Here is an 11,310-nt window from a genome sequence, read left to right as displayed (position 1 = left end):
CCTTATGACTTAGGTTTCATAAATCTGTATTTCCATATTATCTATTGTGAGGTGTATTTACCATGAAGCTAATAGATGTAAGGTTCAGAGCTCACTTGGACAGTCCCTTTTAAAAGATCTGTCCCAAATTCTGCATTCATAATTCTTTTTTTTTGCATTCATAATTCTATATATCTTTTCTCAAAGACCCCTCAGATTTTCTAAACTTGAAGCTCACCAAAATCTGATTCCAGTCTTGACTGTGACTTATACCTAAAGCAAGGAATTATGATCTTCCCTAAACATGAAGAATTGTAGAAATAAACAGTGAACCACTGTTGTTAAGAAAGTTTCTTTGTATGGACAATGGATTCACTGAAGAGATACTTTAAATCAGGGATGGAGAATTTATGTGTCATCTACCCCAGGAATATTTTCTATTTGCCAGAGGTGAATAATTTCCTCCTGTGTGCTAAGTCTAATTTTCCTCAAATTTTATTGGGGTATGTGTGTTACTCTGTCTGGGCTACTATAAAAAAATACCATAGACTGGGTGGTTTATAAGCAAGCTGGGAAGTCCAAGATCAAGGTACTGACAGATTCATGGATGGTGAGTTTCCACTTTCTGGTTGACAGACGGCCATGTTCTCACACAATTGGTGGAAGAAGTGAGGTTGCTCTCTAGAGCCTCTTTCTGAGGGCACTAATCCCATTCCTGAGGGCTCCACCTCATGGCCTAATAATCTCCCAAAGACCCTCTCTTCAAATATCATCACAATGGGGATTAAATTTCAACAAATGAATTTCGTAAGGTACAAACTTTTAGTCTATAGCAATATGTATCATGTGTTAAGCTACCTGTGTCTATTAGATAGTGAACTCCAAAATGGCTAGGACTCTCCCCCAATTATTTTTGTATCCCCAGAGCCTAGAAAAGATCCCAGTATGCAATAAATATTTGATTGGATTTTTTTGGATCTTTTTAAAACAATGTATTGTATGTAAAGGAGGCATAGCCACAATTCATGACTTTAGTAAAATTCATATGAAATTGATATTTTACCATTACATACATACATGAACTGATTTGATCACATTTGTGGAATGTCATCAAACAGCTCACAGATTATAAACTTTTAAGGGCAAGAACCAAAGAATATTATAAATTCTTTAAAAATATATAAAAGTATAAGAAATATAAAAATCCAACATCCCAATTTCATGTTTGCTTTAGATCATTTTCTTTCTTTTTTGCTGCACCCACACCACAGCATTCTGATCCCAGGCCAGGCATCAAACCAGAGCCACAGCACAACAATACTGGATCCTTAAGCCACTGCGCCACTAGATTTTTTTTTTTTTTTTTTTTTTTTTTTAGGCAATACCTGTGGAATATGGAAGTTCCCAGTCTAGGGGTAGAAGTGGAGCTGCAGCTGCCGGCCTACACCACAGCAACGCCAGATCCATCTGCAACCTATGCCACAGCTTGCAGCAACACTGGATCCTTAACCCTCTGAGCAAGGCCAGGGATCAAACCTGCATCCTCATGGATACTAGTTGGATTCTTAATCCCCCAGCCACAATGGGAACTCCCCTAGATTGCTTTTTAATAAATAAAAACTTACAAATAGAAACCACTTTTTAACCATTCCCAGATACTATCCATTGGCCTCTCTCCTAAAAGATGACCATCATCTTGAAGTTGGCGCATATCCATCCTGTCCATGTGTTCTCATTTTTACTATTTAAGAAAATATATCCATAAACAGTAGATAATATTATTCTGCATTTTAATATTTTAAACCAGCAATATCTAATACAATGGGAGCCATATGTGTAGTTTTAAATGTTGTAACAGCTACATTTTGAAAAATAGAAACAGGTAAAATTTATTTTAATGTTATGTTTTATTTAACCCAGGATAGCCATTTTTAATCATTTGAACATGTAAGCAATATAAAAATTACAAGCTATTCAATATTCTTTTTTTTTTTTTTTTTGGTCTTTTCTAGGGCCGCACTTGCAGCATATAGAGGTTCCCAGGCTAGGGGTCGAATCAGAGCTGTAGCCACCGGCCTATGCCAGAGCCACAGCAATATCAGATCTGAGCCAAGTTTGACCTACACCACAACCCACTGAGCAAGGCCAGGGATCAAACTCACAACTTCATGGTTCCTAGTGGGATTCATTAACCACTGCACCTCCACCGGAACTCCATCAATATTCTTTTTTTAAAAAAACTTATGGTATTAAGTCTTTGAAATCCTGCTGCTAGTTTTCACTTACCACACATCTCAGTTGAGATGCTAAATTCAGATTTCACAAAATTTTTAAGAAAAAAAAAAGGATACTTATCCAAGTTGTTCCTATTTAATAATTCTCTGATTACTGAAATCAGTATTAAATATTTAAATGAGGTAAAATTAACAATTCAGTTTTTCATTCACAAAAAACACAAGTGCTCAATATACACATAAGGCAAGCGGACACCCTACTGGACAGTGCAGCTTGAAAAGCTAACACCACTCAGTATCTTTCTTTTACCCACTCCATTTATTTATTTTTTCTTCCTTTCTTTACCCTAGGACAGAAGTGCACAGATGGACTGGATGGCTTTGAATTTCAGTGCAGATGACACTTTACATTTTAAATAACCATCTATAAATAAGTTCACTTCGTAAATATAAAAGAACTTTCAAAAAACCTAATCGCTTTCTATTTTTGTTTAAACAATGTAATTGTTAAACAGGATATACATACTGACAAATAATGACGCGGTGCAACCAGAAAAGGTGCAGCTTTCGTACCAGCCTCTCCCATCCTTCCACCCCGACCTCCACAGACACGCGTCCACACGCACGCATACACACGCGTGCTCACGGAAGATGCGCCCCCCCGCCCCATGCCCTTGGGGCAGGGCGAGTGCCGGCAGCCTCAGGAGCGATTAGACCAGCTCCCGGTTCCCTGGAAAAGAAAGCTGCCCCGTTAAGTCCACACGTCAGCAGCTCCACCTCTGGAGGCAGCGGACAGAGTGCGCGTCCCTCGCAGGGACAATGCGAGGACTTGGCAGCGGCCTCTAGCCAGGCATTAGCGATGCGGCCGAGCGCGCGGAGAGGCGGGGTCACGGGGGTCGGGACCAGTGTTCCCCACCTCAGGCAGGCGCCCTAATGGACAATTTGGGGCGTCAGTTGGTGGAGATGCCCTCCAGATCCCTTGGTGTTAGCTGCGGGACCTGGAGGGCCCGGAAAACGCCAGGGCGCCCATCTTCCTTGGTTTGGGTTTCCCACAAAAACGGTGTCACAGCAAAAACTTTTACCAGTGATACGAAAACGGCCCCGAAACTTTTTCCCACAGGCTCACTTCCCTCCCCTCCCACCCACGGCCCCTACGTTTTGTGCTACGCCTCAGGAGTTGAGTGACCTCTTCCTCTAGAATGCCAGCTCTGCAAAATCCTGGGAGCTAAACACAGCCTAACTTCCCGGGAAAGACCAGAAGCCAGAAAACACAGCAACCCCCAACCACAAGTCCTTGTTTTCCCTGTGCTTTACACACAAAAAAGCCGGCCCGCCTCCGCGCGATGCATGCTGGGGTGAGTAGTCTCCCTAAACCGCGAAGCACTGGGTCATATTGGAGCTCGGGTTAACTCCCGGAAGGAGAACTACAATTCCCGTGGTGCCCTGCGGCAGAGTGGACGGGTTCGGGCTGGGCGAGGGCACAAAGCGCTTGCGCAGGTCGAGGACTGACGAGAGGCGGAGGCGGAGGCGCCACGGTCCAACTGCTGAGGAGTCTCCATGTGACAGAGAGGGGTGTCCTAGCTCCAGACGACGCCCGACCGCGGTTCCCAACCACACACCTTGTGCACTGTCCCGGCGCCAACAGACAGCGGCAGGCCAGGGACCTCTGGTTTTGGGCGGAGGGCTCGGGCTCAGAGTGAATAGCTGCCGCCGCGCAGGTGTCTGAGGGACCGCTGAGACCCCGGCGTCTCCTGAGAGGCAAGCAGCGCGGCGAGCTGGGGCTTCTGTCAGCGCTGCGCCGCCAGCTCGGGGACATGAACGGCTTCACGCCGGAGGACATAAGCCGCGGCGGGGACGCAGCCGCTGCGGTGGCTGCCGTGGTCGCGGCCGCCGCCGCGGCCGCCGCCTCTGCAGGGAACGGGGCCGGAGCGGGCTCTGGAGCTGAGGTGCCGGGCGCCGGGGCGGTTTCGGCTGCGGGGCCCCCGGGGGCGGCCGGGCCGGGCCCCGGGCAGCTGTGTTGTTTGCGGGAGGACGGCGAGCGGTGCAGCCGGGCGGCGGGCAACGCCAGCTTCAGCAAGAGGATCCAGAAGAGCATCTCTCAGAAGAAGGTGAAGATCGAGCTGGATAAGAGCGTAAGTGGCGGCGGGACGGCCTGGCCTGGCTTGCCCTGCCCACCCCCTGGGCACTCGGGAGCGGAGCCAACGCGAGGCGGGTAGGGGTGCAGGGGCCCAGAAGGGCGCAGCGCGAGCCGGTTCCGGGATCCTTAGTAGGAAGCAAACAACAAAGTGCTGCAGCCGGGACGGCCGCCCGAGCGGCACACTCGCGCGGCGGACCCGCTCCCCTCCTCCCCCGCCGAGGTAGGGGAGCGGAACAAAGAGGGCAGCTGCGCTGAGGCCCAGAGTAGTTTTCCCATAGCCCGGTAGCTCCTTCTGGAACCAGGTGTCTTTGTTCGGCGGCCCGAACTGGCGGCTGGCCCCGGGGAGTAGCTCCCGGTCTAGGGAAAGTGGAGTCCTGCCAGGACTGACGCCGCGGGCGAGGAGATCCAGTTCCTCGTCCCCCGCGCCGGGAGCCGGGCGCTCAGTGTCAGCATCTACGGCCGCTACTATCGACATGCGGAGCACGCAGCCTCCGCGGTTTTACCCTCGGTTTGGCAGCCATCAGGGTTTCTTTTTTCGTCCTTGTGCGGATCTGTTCTTTTGACCACCTATGAGGTTTTTATAAACAACCATTTCCACTTTTCGGAGCTTGAGCCGGCAGTATAAATAACAAGACGTCAGAACTAGCACACGTCCTGCATATTTTTAACTTGCACTTAGCTCAGAGGTTAATTTGAAAGCCTATTAATTCTGCCTTCAATTATTTTTTTAAGGAGTAACTGTTAATGTACGACACCCAGTATTTCAGATGTTACTATACAGCTCTCAGGACAATGTAATAAAGTCTTTTTTGAAAAGTTTATTTGGGATATTTTCTGCGTGTTCTAACAGTTCCTTAGTCGTGTTCATGAGAACCTTTTCAGGTATACTTGTGTAATTTCACATTGCTTTGGTTGGAAAAACGTATCACACACAAGTGCATTTACTTAATACTCAGAAAAGTTTATGATTTAAATTTATCTAGGAAAAAAAATAAATTTATCTAGGATATGAAATCTGTAGCTTATTTGTAAAAATGTGTAGTTTGTATCTGGATTATAATATATTAAATTAGAAAGATTAGGAAGCATAGTTATGGTATTAACGATTTTTAAGTAGAGAAATATTATCAAATAGCAACATTGTGAACAATATCAATTTTCCATTGTTAAAAAAAACAGCATGACCTCACTAATCTAGTATACCATGGCTACTATTTGATGACAGAATCATGAGGGTTGACATTTCTCTTTCCTTTGCATCTCTCTTAACCTTACAGGCACCCCTCTCCCCCCCACGTCTCCCACTCCCGCTCCACTCCCAGTCCTTTTAACAATATTACCAGACCATGGTATGGGTGGTATGTTTTAACTGGGTGCAGGACTTAAAAGAGTAGAAAAAAACAGTTCATATTATCTTAACACTGGTCTCTTTGGGCTGTTGTTTTTATTTTTGATAATTCACTGTGAATTATGCATTTTGCCAACACGTAGACACATTTTACGGCCATCATAAATAGTCTCTGAAACTTTTCTGTTTCAGGCAAGACATCTTTACATTTGTGATTATCATAAAAACTTAATTCAGAGCGTTCGAAACAGAAGAAAGAGAAAAGGGAGTGATGATGATGGAGGAGATTCACCTGTTCAAGATATTGATACTCCAGAGGTAGATGAAAGTTTTGTATGTTAAATATAAAGCTTAAGTACTCCACTCTGAAAAAATTTATTTTAAAAATGAACAGATTTTAAAAAATACTTCAAGGACTTACCATTGTGGCTCAGTGGTTAATGAATCTGGCTAGGAACCATGAGGTTGCACGTTCCATCCCTGGCCTTGCTCAGTGGGTTAAGGATCTGGCGATGCTGTGAGCTGTGGTGTAGGTCACAGAGGCAGCTCAGATCCTGCATTGCTGTGGCTCTGGCGTAGGCCGGCGGCTACGCTTTGAATAGACCCCTAGTCTGGGAACCTCCATATGCTGTGGGAGTGGTCCCAGAAAAAAAATCAAAAAGACAAAATAATAATAATATTTCAAGCATTTGAACAGTCTGAAAATTGAAAACAAATTTAGCCAGTTAAATTAACAACTCTCATAGCTTTTTTGTCTTATAAGTTCTAAATTTTTTTAAAATTATTTTTTAATTTTTATTACAGCCTCACCTGTGGCATATGAAAGTTCCCAGTCAGGGGTTGAATTGGAGCTGCAGCTGCAGCCTGTGCTCCAGCTGTGGCAACTCAGGATCCTTAACTCACTGAGCAAGACCAGGGTTGGAACCTGCATCCTCACACAGGATGGGTACTTAACCTGCTGAGCCACAACAGGAACTTGTCTAAGTTCTTTTTTTTTTTTTGCTGGCAGTCTTTACTATTTATGCCTCAAAAGATTGAAGTGTTTAATATATTTGTGGCTTCGATTATATAAAAGGCCTTTTTAGTAACAGAGTTAAGTTTTTATTGTGTTGAAATTGAAATATTATACATATCAAAGATAAGTTTTTAATCAGTTGTGTGAACTAATATGTGTTAATTTTTTCTAGGTTGACTTATACCAATTACAAGTAAATACACTTAGGAGATACAAAAGACACTTCAAACTCCCAACCAGACCAGGACTTAATAAAGCACAGCTTGTCGAGGTATTTATGAGTTTTAAACTATTTAACCTACGAAAGAGCTTGTTCATACAAAAGGGTCGTTAAATGCTAATGACATTGTTAACATAGTGTATATAATAAATACGTTTAGTTAGAACAAAGTTAATTAAAAGAAAAATCTATGGTGGAAAAATCTAGTTACCTAGAAATGTTTGTATACTATTTAGGAAATTCCTTTATGTAATGATGACTCAATGGGTTGTGTGCCATTTTCTAGGCATCTTCTAATACTGACTTTTGGAAATACTGAGTGAGAGTTTTCTAATTCTCATTCTGGAAATCTGTTTATTTTAAAATTCTGTTTACTCAGTAAAATTGAACACCTAATTGAGGCATAATAAAATAATTAATAAGCTTCGATGTCTTTGTTAGAATTTATTTTTGAAGTTTTGATTGAAAAGGTTTTACAGATAAGCCCCTAAACAGTATTCTCATAATTTACTGATTTAACTATTTCAGAGCTTGTCCTTGTTAATGTTAGTTAATTTTTTTTGAAGCATCCATATTTTTACCTCTAGAAGATGTGAAGATGCTTATCCAAGTTTGTAGTTATAATTTCTTTGATATAGAACGTCTAGTCCTTTAATGAATTTTGAAAAGTTGAGTGTGTTTGTGTCCTCAGGAAATAATAGAGCCAAGAAATCTGCATCATATTAAGATGTTTATAGATTTCTATGTTTATACTTGGATCGTATTTTAAAATGTTTAAGCTACTTCACAGAATATAAAGGTAAATATATAAATCAGTTTTTCTCATATTCAGCTTGAATTTAGTAATTCAACATTTTCTAAAACGTGGATATTAAATAAGATAGAATAGAAGGTACAGTTCTTTGGCAGAATGGTTTTTAACGTTGATCCGATTTATTAACGTTTTACCCAGAGTTTCTTTTTTCCTTCTTGCCTAGGTCACAAAAATCTAATTTTTCTTTAAATTCAGTTTGAAAGATCAAATCCTTTTTGGGTTGTATAGTACATTAGTATAACATAAATGTAGATATTATCTGTCATGATGAAACTGTATCAATATATATATAGATACTAATCAACTGGAGGTAATTCTAGGGAAAAATAAGCTGATTATTTTCTTTCTTTCTTTTTTTTTTTTTTGCTTTTTAGGGCTGCACCTGCAGCATATGGAGGTTCCCAGGCTAGAGGTCGAATCGGAGCTACAGCTGCTGGCCTACACCACAGCCACAGCAACGCCAGATCCAAACCAAATCTGCAACCTACACCACAGCTCATGGCAACACCAGATCCTTAACCCACTGAGTGAGGCCAGGGATCGAACCTGCAGCCTCCTGGTCCCTAGTCAGATTCATTTCCACTGAGCCAAAATGGGAACTCTGGAACTGATTATTTTAAATGTTGCATTGATTATTTTAAATTTATACATTTAAATGTAGAAATCAAACCTAAAGTTTTTGATAATCTAATCTTTTTTAAAAAATTATATTACTTCTAGAACTGTGTTCTTTTTTAGAAATGAGAAATCCAAATATCCATGAGTATTATAGCTTAGTCAGAAATGCAGATAATTATAAATGATTCCAGTTGAGTGCCTATTTTCTTTAAGTCTCTTAATTATCTTTTTAAGAAGTTTTATCTTCTAGAATCTAAATATGCATATTAGTGCTCCAGTTTAGTCTATTATACTTCCCTTGGTGGTTGCAGTGCACATGTTAACATTATTAGCACAATGAAAAGGCAGGCAATATGGTAGATGTCGCTCTTTCCTTTCTCATTTTCCATCCATAATTTTTATTCAGAAAAATTTCCAGGGAACCTCAACAAAGAATACTGCCAATGAATGAATGAATATAAGTTGTAGTAAATATATTTGTAAGGTAATAATGGTTTATATTTATAGTACCAAAACTTTTTCAACTTGATATTTATACTTTTTCCATAAGTAGAGACTAAACCATTATATGATGCATGTGGACTCTTACATTTCTGTTTTATTTCATTGATACTTTACCTTTAAAAGTAAAAATACTTAATTCCTAATCTAGATCTCAGCTATAAAATTTAAAATAAGTAAAGGAAATATGCATTCTAATTAATATATAGTTAATTCAGTGGGCCAAGAGATCCTTTGGAATCACACTATCTCTTGTTCATAAGATCTTAGTCTTAATGCTTTTTGTCCTGTTGGTATTTTGCTAAATACAGTTTATTTTTAAAAAGGAATAGCTTTTATCATCACATAACACTTTTTTTATGACACTTTTTTACCTAGTTTATAAAATCTGTTAATATCTATAATTTAATTTCCTCAATTTTTTTTTCTTTGTAGATAGTTGGTTGCCACTTTAGGTCTATTCCAGTGAATGAAAAAGACACCTTAACATATTTCATCTACTCAGTGAAGAATGACAAGAACAAATCAGATCTCAAGGTTGATAGTGGTGTTCACTAGGAGAGATGGAATTGAGACTAAGACTTGGATGTTCAGATGTTAAGACTGCTTATTGTTTTTTCACGTGTAGAAATGTTCCTTGTGTATTTTTTCTAAAGAGGATTTTCTCTGGTTTTATTTTCTTTGTTTCTGACTCAAATAATTAGTTGGAAACTCATGTAAAATGAGCTTTCCTACATTAAAAAATATTTTAAATAAAGGTTATTACTATTATAGTTGCTTCAGTGTATTTATTTTGTGAAACTTGATTTTTATTTTAAATTGACTTTTAGGGACCAGTATTAATTGAGATTTTAATAAGAAGATCATTTTGTTAACTTTTTTCTTTTTTTTTTAATTGAGAAACTTAACGTAGAAGTAACAGATGTAGCATGTTTGCTTTCTCTGGGGCGATCTGATTTGGAAATACGAATATCCTAAACAGTAATATTTTTTTAAAGTGCTTTTTAGAAAAATAGATTTCCATTGGGATGAAATTTTTATTTCCTTTTATTATCATTATTACTTGATGAAACATCAAGAAGAACAAATAAACACCTACCTCCTTTCCAAAGAAGACTTAATGTGTCAGCAAAGATAAACACAGGGCTGAAAGTTGAAATATGAACATGGAAATAAATCGTTCATCATTTCTTTATTTATAGGAAACATATTTATATGGCTGAAATATAGAAGGAACCTCTGCACTGCCCTTTAATTTTTAATCATGTTCTGTATTGTTTACATTGCAAATTAAATATGATAAATTTGAGAGATGTAGAAATGTAACAAGATCTTTAAATTTTAATCATACATAGCTCTGACCTGATTTCTATTTTATTTCCTTTTTCTATTTCCTTTTCTATCAGTTTTCTCTTAAATATTTTTAACCTCTGCTTTTCATAAGATTGTATTATTTAGCCAAGGTCTTCCAGTTAGAAGTGAAAATTTATAGCTTGTGGCATCAGAACAAAATAATAGCTTCAATAAAGTGTTCTGAGATTGTGGTGCAGATTTTAGGATGGAAATGGGTGTGAGACCGTTACTGTGGCTCAGGATATCTCAGGGTTGACATTGGTCCTGATAATTCTTTATTGTGGGAGGTTTGTAGGCTTGGCAGCATCACAGTAGTCCACACACTAGTGCCTATAGAATTCCAAAGATGATAACCCAAAATATCTCTAGACATTGTCAGATGTCCCTGGGGGAATAAAATCACCCTTGATTGTGAACCACTATGTAGCTGAATTTAAAGAATGTACTGCTTCTATAGAAAATGAGTCTGTATTTTTAAGTGTTCTGAGTGTATTGACTGCTATAAAATACGTTGAACGGTAAAGCTACTGGTCTTTGTCTTGCTGTGATCATTTAAAGATTTACTTCTTTATTGGTGAGCAGAGGCTGTAATAATTGGTTTTACAGAAACCTCTCATTTCCAATAATCCAGACATTGCCATGAGAAGATTTTTCTTAGCTATGTAGAAATGAACCACATAGCTACAAGATATGGTAGTTTATTTGAAGAAAGTGTTATATATTTTATATTTTTCACCTATAGCTATAAAGACTTAGTTTTTAAATAAAAACTTACCTGTATAAAAACACAGTCCATTGTTGTGAAAAAAGCTTTACGTTTTTGCTGACATTAAAATGTTTATGAATATAACCTTTGACTAGCAATGTTTCATATAATTAATTTTTTTGCATAAAATGTACAAAAAGTGAAAGAATAAAAGAGTTCTCAGTGTTGATTATCCAATGAGATTCAATCCTTGTTAGAGCAGTTTAAATATGAAAAATTAAGAACTTGAGATCGTCTTAAGATGAGAGATGAGCCAAAGATGAGATTCAAGAAGCTGCAATGTAAAAGTTTTAAACAAAATTTTTATTTCTTTGCTATTGGGTTT

At 39.2% G+C, this 11,310-nt stretch overlaps 1 protein-coding gene across 1 annotated transcript; it reads left to right on the top strand.

The window, feature by feature from the left end:
- Positions 1 to 3,694: 3,694 nt before the first annotated feature.
- Positions 3,695 to 9,637, top strand: SAP30 (Sin3A associated protein 30). Its single transcript, XM_047760846.1, has 4 exons — positions 3,695 to 4,345; positions 5,891 to 6,016; positions 6,886 to 6,984; positions 9,302 to 9,637. Exons 1-4 carry the CDS (start codon positions 4,028 to 4,030, stop codon positions 9,422 to 9,424), a joined length of 666 nt encoding a protein of 221 aa, XP_047616802.1. The 5' UTR covers positions 3,695 to 4,027; the 3' UTR covers positions 9,425 to 9,637.
- The last annotated feature ends 1,673 nt before the right edge of the window (positions 9,638 to 11,310 follow it).

This window comes from Phacochoerus africanus, chromosome 15 (assembly GCF_016906955.1).
Source record: "Phacochoerus africanus isolate WHEZ1 chromosome 15, ROS_Pafr_v1, whole genome shotgun sequence".
NCBI classification, from domain to species: domain Eukaryota; kingdom Metazoa; phylum Chordata; class Mammalia; order Artiodactyla; family Suidae; genus Phacochoerus; species Phacochoerus africanus.
The sequence above is the reverse complement of the archived record's forward strand: the minus strand, read 5'-3'. Positions and strand labels throughout refer to the sequence as shown.

Excerpts from the sequence above, each read along its gene's own strand:
- SAP30 (XM_047760846.1), top strand. The coding sequence starts at position 4,028 with ATGAACGGCTTCACGCCGGAGGACATAAGCCGCGGCGGGGACGCAGCC. Across the intron at positions 4,346-5,890 it reads AGATCGAGCTGGATAAGAGC|GCAAGACATCTTTACATTTG; the intron begins GTAAGTGGCGGC and ends TTTCTGTTTCAG. Across the intron at positions 6,985-9,301 it reads ATAAAGCACAGCTTGTCGAG|ATAGTTGGTTGCCACTTTAG; the intron begins GTATTTATGAGT and ends TTTTCTTTGTAG.